General features: G+C 31.3%; 1 protein-coding gene across 3 annotated transcripts; it reads right to left on the reverse strand.

Moving 5' to 3' along the window:
- Positions 1-4,034: 4,034 nt before the first annotated feature.
- On the reverse strand, positions 4,035-11,256 carry LOC123199466 (long chain base biosynthesis protein 1-like). Of its 3 annotated transcripts, XM_044614485.1 has the most exons (13): positions 11,115-11,256; positions 10,567-10,763; positions 10,360-10,454; positions 9,851-9,942; positions 9,286-9,379; positions 9,125-9,197; positions 8,862-8,994; positions 7,800-7,974; positions 6,174-6,314; positions 6,005-6,100; positions 5,366-5,507; positions 4,606-4,733; positions 4,035-4,516 (listed from the first exon to the last, which is right to left on the reverse strand). In XM_044614485.1, the coding sequence occupies exons 2-13, from the start codon at positions 10,670-10,672 to the stop codon at positions 4,340-4,342; spliced, it is 1,452 nt and encodes a 483-aa protein (XP_044470420.1). In that variant the 5' UTR covers positions 10,673-10,763; positions 11,115-11,256; the 3' UTR covers positions 4,035-4,339. The 3 variants fall into 3 exon arrangements, with proteins under 3 accessions (XP_044470420.1, XP_044470421.1, XP_044470422.1); XM_044614486.1 differs by lacking the exon at positions 10,567-10,763 and having other exon boundaries at positions 11,115-11,247; XM_044614487.1 differs by lacking the exon at positions 10,567-10,763 and having other exon boundaries at positions 9,851-9,960; positions 11,115-11,247.
- Positions 11,257-22,813: the final 11,557 nt, after the last annotated feature.

Here is a 22,813-nt window from a genome sequence, read left to right on the forward strand (position 1 = left end):
TTTTGAAATCTTCGACGACATCTCCGGCTCCATTGTCGACGATCTCTCCCTCCCGAAGCATCCTCTCCTTCCGACGATCTCTTTCCTCCCATTTGGACCCCCCATCGGAGTCGAAGAAGCCGTGGAAGACGAAGAACTTCGTCGGGGAAGATGAAGTTCTTCTTCTTCCCAGTCGTCGTCGTCTTCATCTTCCAACTACGATGAAGAAAACTGCGATCGTCATCGTCAGATAAGTCGTTTGGGAAGACGATTTCTCTTCCCAGACAACTTATCTCTGCGTCAGATGAGTAGTGCAAGAGTTTAGGGCGGCCGTCGGTGGAAGAGAAACCGTTAGGAGGGGAAGACGGCCGGTGATGGCGCCAGAGAGATAAACCCTAGGGGGGAAATGTGATATTTTCAAACCCTAAGGGGGGGAAAATGTGATATTTCAAACTTAGTTTAGGAAAAAAATGCTAGTTTTTAAACTTTTAGGGGGAAATGAGATTAAATTTACTACCGTTAGGGTTTTGTTAAATCTAACCGGTCATGGGTGGGTGTTTGGTGTTTCCATAGTTAAAGGGTGGAAACTTGAGAAATCATCAAACCTTGGGTTGGAAATAGTCGTTTGGCCTTATCTATAAGGTATATTTAGTTTAGATGATATTTTATTATAAAAATAAAATATTATTATAAAAGATAAATTATTTATTATGTTTGAAAAAAATTTATAAATATAAATAATTATTATATTTGATTTAAGGCCAAAACACTATTTCCCACCCAAGGTATGTTGAAATGTCAAGTTTCCACCCTTTATCTTTGATAATACCAAATACCCACCCATGAGCAGTTAAAATTAACTGTGGTAAAGGTAAAATCATTATTTTCTCTATAATATTAAAAATAAACTAAAATTTAATCTAATTTTGTCCCTCTAAACTTTAAAAATTAAAATTTTCCCCCAGCCTAAGTTTTCAAAAATGGTAGTTTCACCCTAGGGTTTCGTTTTGAAATCTCTAACAACATCTCCAGCTTCATTGCCGACAATCTCTCCCTCCCGAAGCATCCTCTCCTTCCAACGATCTCTTTCCTCTCATTTAAAGGCCCGATTGACGTCGAAGATGCCTTAGGAGACAAAGAGACGAAGAGACGAAGTTCTTCGTCTTCCTAAAAGAAGACGATCGTCTTCCCAAAAGAAGACCTCTAGGAAGATGACCGTCTTCCCAGACGAAGACGACAGCTTCGTCTTCTTTGGGGAAGACGAGTCTGGGAAGACAATGAACTTCGTCTTCCTCGACGAAATTTTTCGTCTCCCAAGGCGTCTTCGATGTCGATCGGGCCTCCAAATGGGAGAAAAGAGATCGTCGAAAGGAGAGGATACTTTCGAAGGGAGAGGTTGTCGGCAATGGAGCCAGAGATATTATCGGAGATTTCAAAACAAAACCCTAGGGTGAAACTGTTATTTTTCAAAATTTAGGTTGGGGGAAACTTTTAGTTTTTAAAATTTAGGGGGCAAAAGGAGATAAAATTTCAAAATGTTAGGATTCCCTTAATTTTAATTGCTTATGGGTGGGTGGTTGGTATTATCAAATATAAAGGGTAGAAACTTGATATTTCAGCATACCTTGGGTGGGAACAGTCGTTTGGCCTTGATTTTATATAAAAATTATTAAGATATTATTTTATTTTAAAATATTTTTCATACTATTTACTATATTAAGTAAAAATAAGATATTTTAATTATAAAAAATTAATAAAGAAAATAAAATTATAATAAAATTACTATTATCCTAATAATTTTTTAATATCATTGGTAATAAAATATTACCAGAATTTTGTATATCAAACAAAATAATACCACTAATAAAAGATAAATTACCAAAACATTTTTTAAACACCCAAACCAAATGTTTTAGAAATATTAAAAAAGTTTGAAACACAAGCTTTAGGAAAAGAGACATGTTTCTTTTTATAAAATATTCTAAATTGATTTTAATTGATTTTAATTGATTTCACATGTCTAATTTTTTTTTGAACCCTAACTTTCAAAGACTAATTTTAGATCTTCAACTCTCCTCTTTGACATCTTAACCTTCTCTTCTCTTTAGTGTGTTAAAGCTCATCACTTCTCTGGTGTTTCAGAACTCCTCTCTGTCTCCAGTTTATTCAACTTTCAATGAATACTTGAAAAATCATCTTCGTAAGACCAATCACCAGTGCATCGGATTTGTTCGTTGTCGTCAATGCATCAATGATGGAAATTTCTATCCTTTCTAGCGTCTCAAAACTTGGATTCATAAATTGTAACTCGTAATTCATAAATCTTTTCATCTCCATTTCTATATTTGAAATCATTTGACTCACACTTAGAGATAATTTGATTAGCAAAATTTCCCTTTATTTTGTTTCATTTTATTTGTTTATTTATTAAATATATTGTATGCATGTGAATTATTCGAAGATCAAATCATCACAACATTCCCTTTGTATGTGATGCTAACTGGGTAACGAAATCACACAGTAGGCATGTGTGAATGCCTCCATTGACTATTATAAGATGATATTAGTATGTGACAATGAAAGTCATATTATTAGGGTAATAGTATAGATTAATGATTAATAAACTGTTTTTTAAATATGACTGGTGATGATGAAAATTATTAGGGCATGTAAACTATTTAGAAATTGTTTAATAAAATCTTGGTATAGAAAAGGTAGAACAAAAATTCTCTCTTATACAAACACCTTTCAAAATTAGCTCTCTTTAGCCTGCAAGAGTGTGGATTTCTTTTAAAGATCTAGTGGTTTTAAGGTTTAACTCCATCTATACTAAAAGAATCAAACAAAAATTAGCAAAGAAATAAGCAATTCCAATTTCTTCTATTTTACATTTGTTTTTGTCATGCAATCATAACATGTATGTTGTGAACATATTTGTGTGTTTTTCGTCATTTTTTTTATTCCATATCTTCACATAACTTATTGTTCTTTGAAGAGCTCGAATTGAGTGTAAAAAGTGAGCAAGGGATGAGTTGTTAGGGCAAAGGACAAACAAAATGTATTTAAAATCAATTTTTGAGTTTATTAATGATTGAAACAAAATGATATCGTTTTATTTTTATACAAAATACCATTGTTTTGTCTAAAATTATTGTAAAATTGGTTTATAGTTTGCTTTAATTGGGAAATTGTATATACGTATGCATGAATTTTGGAAAGGAAATTGATCAATTTCCTTCTTTCCCAATAAAATTACATGTTGAAAAGCTATGTTTAATCTAGTTTAACCACACTTAGAGCTAGAGATGATAATTCGTTTTGTGAAATTAGGTCTGCAACCCACCTCTCCTTGATCAAAAAGAAGATTTCTTAATAAAGACAAGGATGATTAAAATCTCTTATACATTAAATTATCCTTAAAATTTTTAAATTATTACAAATATACTTTAACACTTAATAAATATTTTATTATTTTTATAGTAAAGATGGAGAAGAAAGTGTCGAAAATTTTCCTCAAGGGGATCAAGAGAGGAAGGGGAGAGAAATTTTTTTTGTGGGAAGGGAACAAAAATTTCCCATGATCCCCATTTCAAGAATGAAGTATGAACGAGGTTAAGGTATTTGGTCCCTATCTACCCTGTTGCCATTTCTAGCAAGTGTTTAACTGAATAAACTTGATTTTAATATGATTATTGTAAGAACAAACTCAAACTCCCCAAACTCTTAATACCTTGACACAGGTTCCAGCTAGAAATGGTGACTAAACCTTGAAACAAAAAATTATTTTAAACTCTTTAATTTTAAAAATATTATACATCATAATTTATATTTTTATGAATTATTTCAATATATTCTTAGTGAAACAAGATTTTATATATAAATACAAGACTCGAAAAAACAAAAGATATATTGACATTATATTTGAACTGAGCTAGTCAACATTAAACTTGAGCTTAGCTTGTTTATATCCCACCAACCAAAATACTGCCAAAATATCTATACCTTAGTTTACGTAACGAGTATTGTAATTCAATTTAAATCCTTCATCACCCAGCTTTAAATCCGAGATCTGCTATAAGCTCTATTTCTGGGACAATTCCCTCAACAACTCATGAACTAACAATTCTTATAACAAGGTCGACTATACTTAAAATTACAATTCATTCTCCCAGACAACGAATGAAATGAAAAAGGAAAAAACAATGCAAGTCAAAATGAATGATACGTGATAAACTATCAACATTTACAGTCCTTCCTGGGCATTACTGCAATACAATAAAAATTGTTCAACAAAATGTCATTTGTAGGAGAAATATTATGTGATTCAACTTGCTTAAAAGGGAGATGCCATCTGCAGCAGTTAATTATAATCCCTCAGCACCACTGCCGAAACTTTCTTTAATGACTCACAAGCCTTCATCAGATCAGATTCTGAATGAGCAGCCGAAACAAATAACCTAATTCCTACAGGCAGACGGCATTTATCAAGTGTTGATCTTTTGGAAGCCACCACAAACACCAAATATTCCTTCAAAGCCTAAAATGTAAGACACCAGATATAGAGTCAGTACAAGATTGACCAACCAAAAGGTGAATCTAGATGAAGCCAAAGAACAATATACTTACCCGATCAGCAATTAATTCAAGCAGACGTAGATCATTTTTTTGTGAACCTGTTGATTTTTCTAGTCTAAGAAATACAATTGGTGATTCAGGATTGCTTGCAATTGTGAGGCCATGAATGTCTGATAAACCTGCAGTTTATCGAATATGTTTCAAATAAAAAAGTCAACAAGAAATCTAGCAGCCACTCACAAAATCCAAACTGCTACCAATTGCACAGTGTATGATTACTGTGAAGGCACTATATCTGAGACAGACTCATTCAAAAGCCAGAGCAGTGTAAACAACATAAAAAAGATTGTCTACTATGGAAGCATTCCATATCCGACAGCCAATCCATCCAAACCCTTAAATAATGTATAAATGAAAAACATCCATCAATTGCAGGAACAAAAATTTATCTGATCTTTATTATCATTGGGTGAATGTTGTATTTGCATGACTTGTGAAAAATAGTCATGGTAGATGGTAACAACAGGTAGAATAGAGACTTTGATATGAGATGAAAATAGGGCAGTGTCATCAAATGAGAAGATAAACGAGTTGGTAACATTCAACATCTATGTATCCAAATATGTTTGCACAGGCACAAAAGATGTAAGCCAAAGAGAAAATGAACCAGAGTGTACATCCATATATACACCAAAATCCTAAGTCATAGGATTTATATACCTTTCCTAAAGAGTCTTAGGATTACTTGGATGGAATTGACATTTCAATTCCTACAACTAGTTGTGCAGAACAAAGTGATTCTGAAACCAACCTTTCCATAATACAGCAATGTTTTCCTTTAGCTTTGTTATCAGATTGGGGTTTTCTTCAAGGACATCAATAGCAGTAATTGCAGCACTAGCAAGATATGGGGGCAAAGAAGCAGAAAAAACATATCCAGAACTGCTCAAACGCTGCCAGAGATTTGCACATAAGTGTCATCACCTAGGAATATACCAGTGATAGAATGTGCAATACTGAACTTCCATATTCATTAAGATGATTTTTGAACCCACATTTTACATAGTGAAAATCACATTAGAAAAACTGTTCCGTAAAATGAATTTGGTATTTAATTCTGTGTTATCAAATCAAGAATGCATCAGCTAATGTATTTCAAACAAATTTATTTTTAAGAAAAACTAGGAAAAATATTTCTAGTGCTAAAGCTATGGAAAGGTAGAAGTATTTTGTTAGTTATTCAACTCCTGTTTTCATAAACAAACAAAACAAAATAGTCCTTTTTGAGTTTAACACAAGTTTTTAGATTAAAATAATTGTGTTATCAGCTTCCTATTTTTTAAGTACAATGCTGCATGCATTTTTTTTCTGTCGAGGTTGTAAAACCCATAAGGGTTTTGAAGAGCAAATAAAAACTGGACTAAATTGTCATAAAGTTTAGTTTTCATACTTGGTGATCAACCACTCTAGTACTTCCAGTGCAGAATCCTCCTTCAGTGGCTAATGCATGCCCCATAGCAGCAGTTATAATATCTATCTTCTCAATCTGCAAGACCATACAGTTACAAATAACAGAGATCAAAGCAACAATAAAAGCACAATAAGTCTTAAAAACATACTGGAACCCCATGGTATTCAGTGAGGCCTCTTCCAGAAGAGCCAAGTACACCAAATGAATTACTCTCATCCAACACCACACGAAACCGATATTCCTCCTTCAATCTGATTATCTCATCCAACGGAGCTATTTGACCAGAATTCTACAAATGTTAGAATTAAACAATTAATATTTCCCAGTCCCTCATGTTCAGATTATATCAAAAATAAAATAGATTCTGAAACATGACAACATAATGATATTATAGCATCATAGCAAAAAAATAACTAACTGTTAGAATATGTAAGTCCCACATTAGGAAGAAAAATAGACAGGAAAGGGTATATAAGGTAATGAATATCCAAGTTAGATTGGCTTAAGTTCTTTTAACAATTGGAACCTAAAACATGTTAAAACCCATAATTAATAAAGAAGTTAATCCAAAATCCAAGCTTAAAGGGCTCAAGACTTCTAATATGGTATCCGAGCCCATTTAAGCATGGTGAATTAAGCCAAAAAAATTCAGAGTTAATGACCATTGGGTTAAAACCCAAGTCGACCCAAGGGCTAACTAAGAAGAGCTAAACCTTGTTTCAGGCTAAGCCATGTCTGAGTTCAGCTAAGAAGAGCCAGACCCAAGTTCAGATGGGTCACGCCATGTATAACAAGTATCAACTGGCAACCTAATTGCACTTGAGGGAGAGTGTTGGAATATGTAAGTCCTACATTTGGAAGAAAAATAAAATGAATAGTTATATAATGTAGTGGGTATCCAAGTTAGATTGACTTAATTCCTTTTAACAATTAGAACCCAAAACAAGTTAAAGCTCATAATAAATAAAAATCATGATCCACACTCCAAGTTTTGAGGGCTCAAGATTTTTAACACTAACAAAATGAAAACCAAGATACTATTAAACATACTTACCCAAAAAAAAAAAAAAGATACTATTAAACCTTGTAAACATTAATTAATTTCTTCAAATTCATTATCAGTTCTCTTAAGATTTGCATTGTAACAATAATATATATGTGTCCCATATGCCCTAAAGAAATAATATCACTGAACCCTCATAGCAACTAAAACAATCCAAGGTAAAAGATGAACTTTACAACAACAATGAGCATCACAACAACTAATTATCTGTGCAACTACTTAATTTCAGAAAATTAAATTGACCAATAAATTGTAAATAGGTACAAATCAATTGCTAAAAAAAAGTGAAATTTTGTGTTCTTCTAGTTAAGGAAGATGGCTTATAGAACACTGGAAGAACAAAATTTGGTGCTACTTCCCGTACCGGAATTTCATTTACATCAACAAAATGCAGAAACGTTCTTTCCATTTGCAAAAAGATATGTGAAGAAGATATGAAGGTGAAAGTCTATTATTATGTATTATAAATAAATAGATAGAAAGATGAGAGAATATTAAGAGAGATAATAAAACAGATGATTATATTTAATTCAGATCATAAAAGCCATTGCAATTGCGGGGCTTTATATAGCATGCATGCTGCCCATGTAAAATTGTAAATCAATTAGGCTTAATCACAATAAGGCATTTGTCAATGGTGAAAATTCACCGCTTCATGACAGGACAAAAAAAAGAGAATAACTGAAAAACAAAAAGAATGTCAAAAAATACCTGGTACACAGCTTCAACCACAATGTAGCGACGCAGTTTCTTTACCCGCTTATTCTCTGCAGTAACTCTTTCCAGAGTTTTTTGTAATGATTCCATATCATTGTGCTTGAAATATACAATGGTACTTCTAGAGAGATAAAGACCATTCTGTATTCCCCAATGCACTCCCTCATCCCTGCAAATGGAGAAATATGAGCAACATTTTTTAGGAAACAATCTATACCAAAATACTACTAGAACTATTTAAGAAGCAAAAGCTCCTAGTCTGTACTAATACAAGGAAGTTAACAGGAGAAACATGTGACAGACAAGAAATACCAGATTCAAAAAAAAAAAAAAAAATGAACTACAATCAAAGATCAGATAATAGGGGTAAAAAGAAACCATTATGGCTCAAATGTTGTTCCTACATCCTTTATAAAGTACTCAATCATAAAAATTGAATTGAAAGTAACTCAAATTAGAATTTATGCTTTTCCATTGAATATTTCCAAGGTTAATTGGGTAATATCATGCAAGTGCAACATCAATTAGGGAAACCATGATCAGGAAAACCTGTCCATAATCATATATAGGTAAGGACAATGATAAATAATGAGATGGAATTGATTTAAATAATTTTAAAAAATGTATTACTTCAACGAAAGGAGGCCTCGGTAATGGGACACATAATGTGATTAATGGGAGAAATGATCACAATTCCGATTACACTATTGAAGTCATTATGCAAACAAACTTTAAATTATTTTATTGGAAATAACTCGTAAACTTTATTCCATCTAACATATTATCCTAACTACTAACATTGAAGAGGGAACACAATTATATTTGTGGACAGTAAAATAACCACATAGCTAACAGATAATTATACAGTCAAGATCAGTCATGTTTATTATCCTGCTTAAGTATACAAACTGTAAATCTTACTCTAAAAGGAAACAGCTGTTAAAATTGTCCATACTATCCATATAGATCAAATTCAAATAAAATATATTCATTAACTCCCTTGTGCAACACAGCCACATAGGTGACCTGAACATTAAATAGTCAGTATAAACTTACACAACAATGAGATCTCCTTTCTTACAGAAACAGGGAATTGCACTGAACATGGTGGAAAGTCCATAAGAATAGAGGATTGAATCAGGAGTTCCCAAAAACTTAGAAATTTTGGCCTCGCAATCAAGATGAACATCTGAATAAAAATTTTTGTTAAAATATGCAATAGGTCCAATGTATCATTATATGAATTTACATACATATATATAAGAGAAAAAGTAATTTAAGCTCAGTCAACCGGATGCAGTTTGTAAGATGAGTATGACCTATTGTTCCATAGAAGCCACGAGGACCACAAGAACCAACACCATATTTCTCCAATGCAGAGGTGCATGATTCCTAATATATATATTTTAAGTTAGCATCTATTGAACTCAATTAATTATCATAGCAGACACAATTTAATAATGGAAATAGCTTTTCTTACAAGTAACTTCTCATGTCCAATTAATCCAAGATAATTTGCTGAGGCAAAATTCACAACTTCTTTTCCATTAATTATTGTATGTGGCCCAGCAGCACTGCATCAAAAGGAACTTCTGAGCTCAAATGCTTTTCAAAAAACTAATTGATTGTTTGGAAAAAATGAATTGAGATCTTAAAATAACATAATTCCTTGTTTGTAGAGTAAATCACATAGAACAGATGTCTTACATAAAAAAAAAAATCAATTGACATGAATGGCAATAGTTTTAACTTGCAAAATATAAAAATTAATTAGGACACAAAGGAAATAGATATACCATTGTAAACTATAGTATAGTGTCAACAACAATGGCAGCTGAAATCTATCAAGTAAAGGGAGAACCGGTAGTATCATTAAAGAACTAGAGTTATGTAGAGAAAGAAAGATTATGAAAATAATGATCAGAAGATACAGGGTTAAACCATTAATCTAAAAAAGTGACACAAATAAGCAATGCATCCAGGCAGCAACATAAGTTTGCTACATTCAAATAATATGTAATATATAAATAATTTCGATTTTTTACCTCTCCAATACCGGGGGTTCATACTGCATCTCTTCTGTGATATGAGGAATAAGGGATTCTGGAACCCACTCAGCACATAGCTCATCTATTTCCTATTGAAGTCAATTAAACTATTAACTAATGTTAGGTTGATACGACATTATGTCCATCAGAATGAATGGTAGACAAATTACAATGAAAACAATGACATTTCTGAAAAACAAATGAGCACCAAAAACAGATTGGCTATACTGTAACAAACACTTGGTGGAGACTTTTCATTTTAACAACATAGATTTGTATGTCATATCCCCAGTGAGGAAATTTTTCATAAAGCTGACCAACAATTTCCCAGCTTCTACTAACAACATATACCTATCTAGAACCAAACATAATAAAGAAATTCAGCAGCATAAGACATGTAATCAAAGCCCCTACAACAAACCTCATCATGAGAACAAATACATATGCTTTTTTAAACCAGAATTGTGGATGAAATGAAAAGTTCAAAGAAGAGCTTCCACACAAACCTTCTTCGTTAACGGCCGCTTGGGAGGCTTGTAACTTTTTTGGGAAAGTAAGAAAAGAATGACCACAAGAAGAAGAAGTTCCACGAACAAATGGCCTATCAATAACCAAGAGAGTTCCAAAATAACTTTAATTCAGTCAAACAAAGTTTCATCGCATAAAAATAAAAACAAAATAAACCCTTAAATATACTGATATTTAGAAGTTACCGCCAATATGCACTCCAAAAACAACAGCTCGGGCAGACGGAGCATCTAGAGCCAGTCTCACCCAGTTCAAACTAGTATTAACTAATTTGAAAGTAAATGATTCCATTTGTTTACAAAATTTATCACAGTTTGATTAGCATAAAAGCTTCAAAAATCAGTTAAAGTACAATCTCCCCAAACTAACCAAATGAAATACCCTGCAAACATCCATTGTTGTTCAATAAGATTGCATGTAATAACAGAAATCCAGAATTACTATAAAACCACATATCTACATCGATCCAGAAATAATACAAACCCAAATAAATAATTCAACAAGAATTTGCAAATCAATGAATTAATCCAGAAATCTCAGATCAATGAATTCAAAAAGAATCATAATCAATGGATTAAACACGAATTTGCAAATCTCATTCCTAAACAAACCTAGTTGATTTGATTCAATACAAAAAAAAAATCATATTCACGCAAATCGAGCAGCTAAGAAAAATAAAGCAAAGAGATTACAAAAATGGAAAGTAAATATTAAACTGAATGATAAGTTGAACCTGTTACAGAAGCTTGCTTAGAAGCAAGAGATGTGTTGAAGCGTTTGACAAACCTAAACCTCTCAGATTCAGCTTCCCTTTTTAATTATTTTTAATTTATTTAACGAGAGAACGATTTGATTTTATTCAGGGAAAAGGACTATTTCCCCCCCAACTTTTAGGTCGTCCTCAAACGTACACTCATGGGAGATAAAAACTCCTATTCTCACTTATGATCAAACTGTCATCCAAACTTTCAGTTAGGGATAGGGGTAAAATCATCATTTTACCTATAAATTTTAAAACTTTAAAATTTCACCATTTTCCCCCTCCAGGTTTTAAAAACTAACACTTCAATCCATCCTCAAAGTTTGAAGAGTTTAGATTTTACTTCTAGGGTTTGCTCCCTTCTCTGACCACCACCGACGACCTACGTATTCCATGGATCTTCTATCTCTGACTACAAAGGATAACCCTTCGTCATCCAGATCTAGAAGAACAGATAAAAGATGGCGTTTCGTTGTCCTTCATCGTCTAGGTGGAGCGATGAAGAAATCTCTGTCTCTTCGTCGCATCGTGTGACAAAGAGATCTCCATTTCTTTGTTGCACCGTGCGACAAAGAGATGAAGATCTCTTCATCACACCACCACCATCGCATCAGAAGAAAAAGAAGGTCAAAGATGATGTCGGAAGATGTAGTTGAAGAATGGGGGTGAAACTGCTATTTTTGAAAGATATAAAGGGCGACTGAGTTTTAAAAAATATAAAAACTCTAGGTTTGAGGGTGAAAACGTGCGACAAGGAGATGAATATCTCTTCATCACACCACCACCATCGCATCAGAAGAAGAAGAAGGTCAAAGATGATGTCAGAAAATGTAGTTGAAGAATGGGGATGAAACTGCTATTTTTAAAAGATATAGAGGGCGACTGAGTTTTAAAAAACATAGAAACCCTAGGTTTGAGGGTGAAAATATTATTTTTTAAAGTTTAAAAACTTTAAGTAAAGGTAAAATATTAATTTATAAAACTTGAGAAGTTAGATATAATAAACTTTATAACTTTTTAATATAAACAATAAAATAACTATTTTATACCTTCCTTTGATTTAAAAAAAAAAACAAAAAATTGTCTATAAGTGGAATTAAGGGTTTTTTTATCTCCTATAAGTGTAGGTTGAGATTTGTCTAAAAGTTGAGTGGGAAACAATCGTTTTTCCCTTTATTTATTTAAGGAGAGAATGATTTGATTTTGGCTTACTCCTTGTCTCAGACGTCAGCTAAAATAGATAAACGGAAACAGTGGGTAAAGCCCATCTGAACCCTAAAATTTATAGCTACACGTTTGTTTGAGAACCTGATGTTTGGAGGCATTTATAAATAAGTAATACCATTATAATTTATTTTAAATATATAAATAAAAATATATTTAATATATATTAAATATATATCTATTTATATATTATATTTAATATATATTAAATATATATCTATTTATATATTTAAAATAAATATATATAATTTTTTTAGTTTATAAATATAACAAAAATATTAAATATACTGGTACACAATTTGGCAACCATCAACGTGGCAAATGTCACCTCATCAACTATGTTGGATTATTGCCATTTCAAACATGAATTAATCTCTCTCTCTCTCTCTCTCTCTCTCTCTCTCTCTCTCTCTCTCTCTCTCTCTCTCTCTATATATATATATATTACATTTTACACCCAAATGGGCATCCACACAAAATTAGGAATGACAATTTGGGTCTGATTTTAGGAGCCCCGATCCTAATAAAGAGGAGATTCTCCGATAGAAACGGAGAAAAGGATAGGGACGAGGATAAAAAAAATCATCGCAATTGGGGATGGGGATACATGTGTCCCCTTCCCGGCCCGACCCTTCCCCTCCCCGCCCCTATCCTCGTCTCTTTATATTAATATATTTATTTAAAATACTAATATATTTTTATAGTTTTAAATTATTTATGTTTTTCAAATTTATTTAGGTTTTTGTTATGTATATTAAATGAGTTAATATATTATATTTATGATATTTGAAATAGAATATTAATTTTAATTTTGCTTAATTTTGTTATTTAATATACTTATATTGTATTTACAAGGTAAAAAAAATATATTTTTTTTGCGGGTACGAGAGGGGGGATTTTTCCCTGTGGGGACGGGAGGGGATGGGGAGGGAATTTTTCTTTGCGGGGAGGAGACGGAAAATCATTTTCATCCCTGTAGTGGAGACGGGTTGGGGATGAGGATGGAGACGGGGATTGAGATCCCCCCCCCCCCCCCTTCCGCCCCTCCCCATTGCTATCCCTACACAAAATTAAGTATAAAATCTAAAATACCCTAACTCTTGCAAAACTCCTCGGCATCTATGCCCCCTCTACCTCCACTACCACCAACATCACTCTAGTTCCAACTATTACAAAAGAGAAAACTATTAGTCAAGCACCCTTTTTCTGACTCACAAATAGCAAATAATATGCGATTATATGTAAGCTGCTTAGTTTTTTGTTGACCATTTTTAATCCTTATTGATTTTTCCGTGAGTTAATGTTTCTTAGTACTAAAACAAAAATTTTTCATTAAATAACTTGTGAGTTTGATTTCACCTAGCTCAACTATACATAATTTTTGATTTCATCGTCATTTGATACTGGCCAATTGTAATTAAAATTTTGAGTAATGCTATTTGTTAGCTTGAATTTTGTTTGTGGATGATAGTTTAGTAATTCTTGAGTTAATGTCATAATTTATTGAGCTTTCGATATCATATTGAGAGATTATGATAATTTAGGTATTTTAGCACATATTTGGTTAATAACTAGTTAAGTATCTAGAGGTCCAAAAAATATGAGAGTGTTAGAGAAGATTAGGATATGCTGCTTCATTTATAAGAATGTGATTAATTACTTAATTCATATCATTTGCTATATTCTTGTTTCAACAATGCATATAGTTATATAGTTAATGAAATTATAAGAATTCAAATTTATAACCCGCTTATTGCTTGTTGAAAATAGGCAAATCATCGAATCATAACAAGGATGCAAGGACACATTCTTAGTCAAGCAATTGGTGTTGAGGAGAAAGTTGTTCAAGTATTAGTAGACTTTATTGGGGAACTTTTTATCTTTTCAATAAGTTTTTCTTCCTTTTACCTTCCTTGGTGTTTCTTGGCTTTTCAAGAGCTACTGTGTTTCTTTTTATATCATATGCTTTGACAATATACACCAAAACACAAAAAGAAGAAGAAGAAAGTTATAATGGAAGTATGGACAATGGCTTTTTCTTGCCCATACATTTGAAGATGTGGTGAAGAGGGAAAAATTGTTCTTCGTCATACTATTATTTGACATGTTTGAAATTTTATAAATCCTTCTAACATTTTGACTTGACAATCTATTATTTATATCATTTATCATTTTTATCACCATATTACAATCATCATTATTGTACCAAATACTTTTAATTACTCTAAACATCAAAAACATGATAATAATGAAAGACTCATTTGAGATATGTGAATAAGATTATAACAACTAACAAAATATATTCAAAGCCAGTTTACAAGAAGCTAATAGATATTCATTCTTTTTTAAATGAAATTTAATCTGATTTTGAATAAGCCAACTTAACAGTAATATCAAAACGTATATAATATAGAAAGAGACAATATTATCACTTTATATTAACCTAGTTGTCATTTTATATTATAAATATATCTATCTTGCTCCTATTAAAAAATCTATACATCTAATATTACACATGCTACCATCTTACAAGTTCAACACAAATGATTCACTAAGGAATATAAATTATGTAACAAAAACATAGACAAAGAGCAAAGATAGAATCTCTAAATCTTATAGCAGAAGTTTGAACAATAAATCATGAATTGACCCAATTAGATAAGCTACATTGATAGAGAGAGACACTGACATCTATTAATTTAATCTATTTAAGCCATAAATCGAGACTCATTGCTTCTGTTTCAATACAGGCTTAGATGCTACTACAACAAAAAACATCCATTTAAAATTCCAAAACAAAGGATGTTAAAGAATCAAACATACAATGAATCATCCATTTAATAAACACAGCAACAAATCAACCCTAATTAGCATAACAACAACATAATAGCAAGTCAGCAACATAAAAAGCAAGTATGATAAAACCCCAAATTTAGAAACCCTGATTCGAAAGTTAGGGTTCAATAAATTCAAGCCAAAAATTAACAAATTCAAAGTAAAAAAAATGGAAAAACACAAACTTGAAATGTCTTTGTGTCATTATCGTCGTTGCTGTTGAATTCCCGCTTGTTGGACAAACAGAAGACAAAAGTGTTCCAATGCCAAAATCTTCTATTGTTATGTGACTAGACTTGAATTGATGAACCGCTTAAACTCAAAAGTTGGATGAAGTCTACTGGAATTGACATTGTAGATGGAGAAGAGAGGCTAGAACTGAAGATTGAGGGTAAGGTTGGAGTCTGGAAACTAAAGACTTGGAGAGAGACACATGAATGAGATTTCATATGATAAGTAAACAAAGTCAAAACTTTGTTGACTTTTCATTTAATCTAAAATGACAACGTCCCAACATGAGAAATGAGAATAGGTGAGTTGCCTTGGCTCAGGAGCCTAGCCGAGCTGAGTTGAGTTGCTCAGCTTAAAGATCGACTCAAGCTCGAGTTTGTTTTTTCTGGTATATAAAGCTCGAGGTCAAGCTCTGACTCATTTCTATAGCTCATTTCGGGTTCATTATATAGTTAATGAAATGATAAGAATTCAAATTTATAACCCACTTATTGCTTGTCGAAAATAGGCAAATAATCTAATCATAACAAGAATGCAAAGACACATTCTTAGTCAAGCAATTGGTGTTGAGGAGAAAGTTGTTCAAGTATTAGTAGACTTTTTTCAGTAAGTTTTTCTTCCTTTTACCTTCCTTGGTGTTTCTTGGCTTTTCAAGAGCTATTGTGTTTCTTTTTATATCATATGTTTGTTAAAATATGCCCTAAAAATCAATCGCTTTGTTTGTTTCAAGGTTGTATATCTTGCATATACATTATTAATAAGACTTCACATGTTTTCTGCGTCATTTTTATATCTATGTTGTAGTTGTATATTACATCCATATTAGCTACATGCATATGACATGTGAAAGGTCCCGATGAGTTTTAATAAAGTCATCAAATCGTTCCCTGCATAGATAATCTGTTTGGGCAATAGTATTGCATAGTGGGTGTGTGCTATATCACCATAGTATATCAATAGATGATATTAGACATGGTGGATATATACATGGGTAAACAATGAAATCATTTGATGGTTAGAAAACTGATCAAAGGTTATTATATTATATTGTTTATCAAATGTGACCGCTGAACGATGATCACATAGGCATTTATATGTAGTCAATGATACATCGTAAATCATACTAGTATATAAATCCTTTGACTTGAGATATCACGGTTGTGTTTCGTTTTGGAATGTATGGTTTATATGGTGTATACCACGAGACTAATCATGTCTAGTTTAGAAGCTACTTTGATCATATGTTGTTTGAACGAGAGGACAAGTGATGATCATATAGGGATCCATCAGCTCGATTGCTCTTGAGTTCCCATACGAATATCAAGAAACATGAAAATCTAAGACACTGGCCAATGTAGATAAAAGTCCACATGAAAAGAGTTTCGATATGGCACATTCTGAGGTATAACTTGATATTTGAAAAGATTAAATATTGGATTTTGACATTCCATAAATCCAACTTTAATCGGATGTAATAACAAAAGGATTATACTACATGGTAAGTGTGAGTAAGAAAAGTTCATTTGACATTATGTGAAGTTTGTACTTCATTGTGATGTAGGGGTCATGGGACATTGCTAGATGACACCACATAATCAGTGGGAGCTTTTTTTTGTAGCAGAAAATGAAGTATATCGGTTAACGACAGTTTTGAGTTATACAGTGATATAATGAAATGTATCATCTAATATAAGGCCCACGACTATGTCACTATGAACCTTGAAATTCACACCCATATTTCAAGGAAGAAAATGGTGTTATGAAGTTGAAAATATTTATCTATGATTAGCTAGCACTTTTTGTGGATAAAAATAGTGTTTTTTGAATAAGATTCGAAAAAAAAGTGAAATTGTTATTTTGCACTTTTAAATTGTTTAGAAAGTTAGAATGAATAATTTTAGACACAAATTATTCAACATATGTCAAATTCTAATTTACTCTTAATTATCAACCAATGAGAATTGAACACATGCTTTAACTTGATAAATATCAAGTTTAGTTTAATAAAAGAAAGAAAAATTAAGAAAAATTATTACATTTTCTCTTCTTCTTCTTCTTTTGCTGGGAAAAACATCCTTTTTCTTCCATTTTTCTTTCTTGAAGGGTGCAAGTCAAGAGATCACTTATTTTAGTGATTCAAACTTCAAGTCAAATTACAAGGTATAAGGTAGTTTACATGTTTCTATGTTTTATTTCTTAAAACAACATGTAAATTTTATATTACTATTGTTACATATGGTGTGAACATGATCTAAAAATTTTAATTTTCTTGCTAAAATCCTTCAATGCTTTGACAATATACACCAAAACACAAAAAGAAGAAGAAGAAAGTTATAATGGAAGCATGTGGTTGACAAGTATGTCTTTTTGTTTTTATGTGTAACTTATAATCTTGTTCGATATTTGTAGTTCTTAGTCACTATATCACCTTCTAAACTAGGGATTTGAATTAGGCATATGAGTATAGTTGCAGGGAAAGGTAGTTGCACTGGGATATGGAGTTTTTTGACCATTCCATTGAGGTAAATGAGCCTTATGAGTCTTTAAAATGACATTGCATGTTATTTAGTTATGGGAGAGAGATTGGAAACTTGAATTCATCAGAGTTTCTTACTTTTTTTTTTTATGGACAATGACTTTTTCTTGCCCATACATTTGAAGATATGGTGAAGAGGGAAAAATTGTTTCGTCATACTATTATTTGACATGTTTGAAATTTTATAAATCCTTCTAACATTTTGACTTGACATTAATCTATTATTTATATCATTTATCATTTTTATCACCATATTACAATAATCATTATTGTACCAAATACTCTTAATTACTCTAAACATCAAAAACATGATAATAATGAAAGACTCATTTGGGATATGTGAATAAGATTATAACAACTAACAAAATATATTCAAAGCCAGTTTACAAGAAGCTAGTAGATATTCATTCTTTCTTAAATGAAATTTAATCTGATTTTGAATAAGCCAACTTAACAGTAATATCAAAGCATATATAATATAGAAAGAGACAATATTATCACTTTATATTAACTTAGTTGTCATTTTATATTATAAATATATCTATCTTGCTCTTAATAAAAAATTTATACATCTAATATTATACAAACTACCATCTTACAAGTTCAACACAAATGATTCGCTAAGGAATATAAATTATGTAACAAAAACATAGACAAAGAGTAAAGATAGAATCTCTAAATCTTCTAGCAGAAGTTTGAACAATAAATCATGAATTGACCGAAATAGATAAGCTGCATTGATAGAGAGACACATTGACATCTATCAATTTAATCTATTTAAGCCATAAATCAAGACTCATTGCTTCTATTTCAATACATGCTTAGATGATACTGCAACAAAAAACATCCATTTAAAATTCCAAAACAATGGATGCTAAAGAATCTAGCATACAGTGAATCATCCATTTAATAAACACAGCAACAAATCAACCCTAATTAGCATAACAACAAAACATAATAACAAGCCAGCAACACAAAAAGCAAGTATGATAAAACCCCTAATTTAGAAACCCTGATTTGAAAGTTAGGGTTCAATAAATTCAACCCAAAAATTAACAAATTCAAAGTAAAAAAAAATGGAAAAACACAAACTTGAAATGTCCTTATGTCATCATCGTCATTGCCAAACTTGTTGCCATTGAATTCCTGCTCGCTGGACAAACAGAGGACAAAATTGTTCTAACACCAAAATCTTCTATTGTTATGTGATTAGACTTGAACTGATGAACCACTTAAACTCAAAAGTTGGATAGAGTCTACTGGAATTGACATTGTTGACAGAGAAGAGAGGCTAGAACTAAAGATTGAGGGTAAGGTTGAAGTTTGGAAACTGAAGACTTGGAGAGAGACACATGAACGAGATTTCATATGATAAGTAAACAAAGTCAAAACTTTGTTTACTTTTCATTTAATCTAAAATGACAACGTCCCAACATGAGAAATAAGAATGGGTGAGTTGCCTTGGCTCATGAGCTGAGTCGAGTTGAGTTGCTCAGCTTAAAGATCGACTCAAGCTCGAGTTTTTTTTTTTTTTGGGTATATAAAGCTTGAGCTCAAAGCTCTGACTCATTTTTATAGCTCGTTTTGAGTTCATTTGAGCTTGAATAAGCTCGATTCGAATCTAGCTTTAACTTCCGCCACCAAACTTTTGCATCTATCATGGTTGATTAACACCTGCAAAATGGAGTAGGACAAATTCATACATATTGTAACTACAACAACCTGAGAGATTGAGTCGCATGGCCAAAGTGTCAAATCTTTGCCTCAACTTAGTTTGATCAACATAGAGATTTCAATGATTTTATGATATTGATTTTGAAGAATGTTTTTACCAAAGATTTTTTTTTTTATATAAAAAAAAATGATTTTACATGCATTTGCATTTCATGTCATCAGAATCCAGGTTTAAAGATGCACCATAGATGATGAGAGAGAAAACAAATAAGAATATAAGATTAGAATTATGGAAAGGAATGAAAGAAAATAATGTAAGATTAGAAACTCCTATTTACTAAATGATTTTCAATTACTCATTCCTATTAATGTTTTGTAGATGATATGTGATTTGGCGGCTATGTAGCAGGTGCATGGTAGGGATTGATGAATGAGTAATGTTATTATTATTCATACTGATGTATTTGCATTATTTATACGGATGATATTTGTCATCTAATGATGTATGAGACTAATTTTTTACCACACTCATTTGGTTTGTATTTTATGATACATTTTGACATTTTTGTCAATTTTTATCTAAATTAGGAGTATTTTTGGACTTTTCATATAATTTGAGATGATTGAATTTATTAGATTTTCTTAGCATACATAAATGGTCAAGTGATATAGTACTTTTCATTGGAGGATAGAATTTTTGAAGAGAGTATAGAAGAATGGCACAATTTGATTATGAGCAATCAAGACAAGAATCACAGTAGTTAATGTATGAGGTTGTTTGATGGTAATGTGAAACATTTATATGGGATGTATCCATACAAGGGAAACAAGTCAATATAAGTCATTCTTTAAAGGGTATTAAAAAGAAGGGACTAAACTATCTATACATAAATTGGTCAAAAAGTTAAGAGTTATTTTCGTAATGAGTCTATGATGAGACTAAAACAATTAATCTTGAGTGGATGAATTATATGATATTCACGGTTAATCCCTTTTGTCTAATATTACTAAATTCAAGGAAAATAATTTACATTTAAATCAAAAAAATATACAATAATTTTTAAAATTTAATAATATGTCTTAGAAAATTCCTATACATGTTGAATGGAAATTCCATTAAATAAAAAAAATAGTATTAATACATAGGCCAAAAGACTTATTCCCACCCAAGATATAGTGAAATCTCAAAGTCATACCATCTAACTTTTAAAAATTTAAACACCTACCTATCTCTCAAAATTTGCTCAATTTTTTTTAAAAACAAATTTAGGGTAAAACTGTTATTTTACTAATAGTATTAAAAAAATTATAATTTTATCTCATTTTTCTATCTAAATTTTGAAAACTGACAACTTCATTTCTAGTTTTAAAAAGTGACTATTCCCCCCCCCCCCATACCTAGGTTTTTTGTTTCTCCTTCTCAGGTCACCACTTAGTCACCGACAACTTCCTTTTCCCAACCTTATTGTCAAAATCATTCCGATGGCCTCCGTTCGACGAAGAGATGTCATCTCTCCATCCAATGAAGAGACGAATCTCTTCATTGAGAAAGAGACAAAGACAAATCGTTTTCGTCTTAAAAGAGACAAAGAGATTGACGAAGAGAACTCTATTCGTTGCACAAGCTTCCATGGCGGCCGACTAAACAATTCTAACAATAAGGGTGAGAAGAAAAAGTCGATGGTGACAAAGTGGTGGCTAGAGAGAGGAGAAGAGAAAAACCTAGGTGTGGAGGGAAAATAGTTATTTTTCAAAACTGAAAATATTTAGGTAGATGTGAAGTTATTAATTTTTACAATCTAAGTAGAGAAATTAAATAAAATTATATATTTTTTAATATTATTGGTAAAATGAAAGTTTTACTTGTAATTCTAACAAAATTTTTTTAATAAAAATTAGGTGATGAGTGGGTGCTTAGGTTTTGAAAGTTGGAAAGTATGAATTTGATATTTCACTATACCTTGAGTGGGAATAAGACTTTTGGCCTATATATATATATATATATATATATATATATATATATATATATATATATATATATATATATATATATTTATCTTTGTTAAGTACCCAATTGGTATTCAATTTTATTTCTCATAACTGCATTGTTGTATATAGACATGTTAATGGGTTAGATCGGGTCGGGCTGGACCCTAAATCCACATACTAATGAGCCTTCAGACTGAGCTAACCCATGAATTTTTGAAAGCCCAAGGCTTGACCCTATATATATAGGGTCAAGTCGGGCTTTAATCAGGTCTGTCCACGGGTTGAATCATTTAAATAATTTTTTTAAAATTTTAATCAAAATTTTTAAATACAAATTATTTTTTAATTATTAAAACTAAGGACAGTATCCAAATATTTTATCTATAATCTTTTATTTATGATAGAGGAATACCGTGGTTACATGATTAAAAATATTATAAATTTATAACATAATACGAATAAATTAATTTATTTACTGTATAATTACAAATATAAATAAAATATATATACCATACTATATTTATCTATTCATCCTCAATATCTAAATTTATGAATTCATTTGACATTGGATTCATTTGATATTGAATCAATTTGTAATATTTTATAATGATAAAATTAAAATGAAAATGAAATTATAAATATAAAGAATTATTATTTGTAAATTCAGACAATTTCTAAAAGAGAGTTGATGAGAGAAAATGAGATTAAAAATATAATGAAAAAAATTGAAATTAAGAGATTTATAAATAAAATTAGAAATGAAAAATATTTGGATTGATTTATATAAAAAAATAAAAAATAAAAAAAAAAACAACCCAATAGGAGGAAGACTTCTGCCAACTAAAGGCTTCTACAAAAGAAGCTTTGCTTCTACCATTTTCCCTTTTTTTTTTTTAATTTTTAAATAATATTGGGTCGGGCCGACTTATGCCTAATATTAAAGTCTTTGGTCTGATCCAAAAGGTTTATAAGTTGGATTTGATGCACCATAGTATTGGATGGACCCTTTGGGTTGGATTTGAATTTTGAATTTCAAACCGAGTTTCTATTCAACTCGATTCAGTTGATATGTATAATTGTATAATATGCATTCTTCCGACGGATAAAATAGGTGTCGAAAAACAAGTTAACATTACAATAATCCATTCACAATCAAACACGCGTGCATTTTAATTTTAAATTG

The sequence above is a fragment of the Mangifera indica genome, chromosome 16 (assembly GCF_011075055.1).
Source record: "Mangifera indica cultivar Alphonso chromosome 16, CATAS_Mindica_2.1, whole genome shotgun sequence".
In the NCBI taxonomy this organism is placed as follows: Eukaryota; Viridiplantae; Streptophyta; class Magnoliopsida; order Sapindales; family Anacardiaceae; genus Mangifera; species Mangifera indica.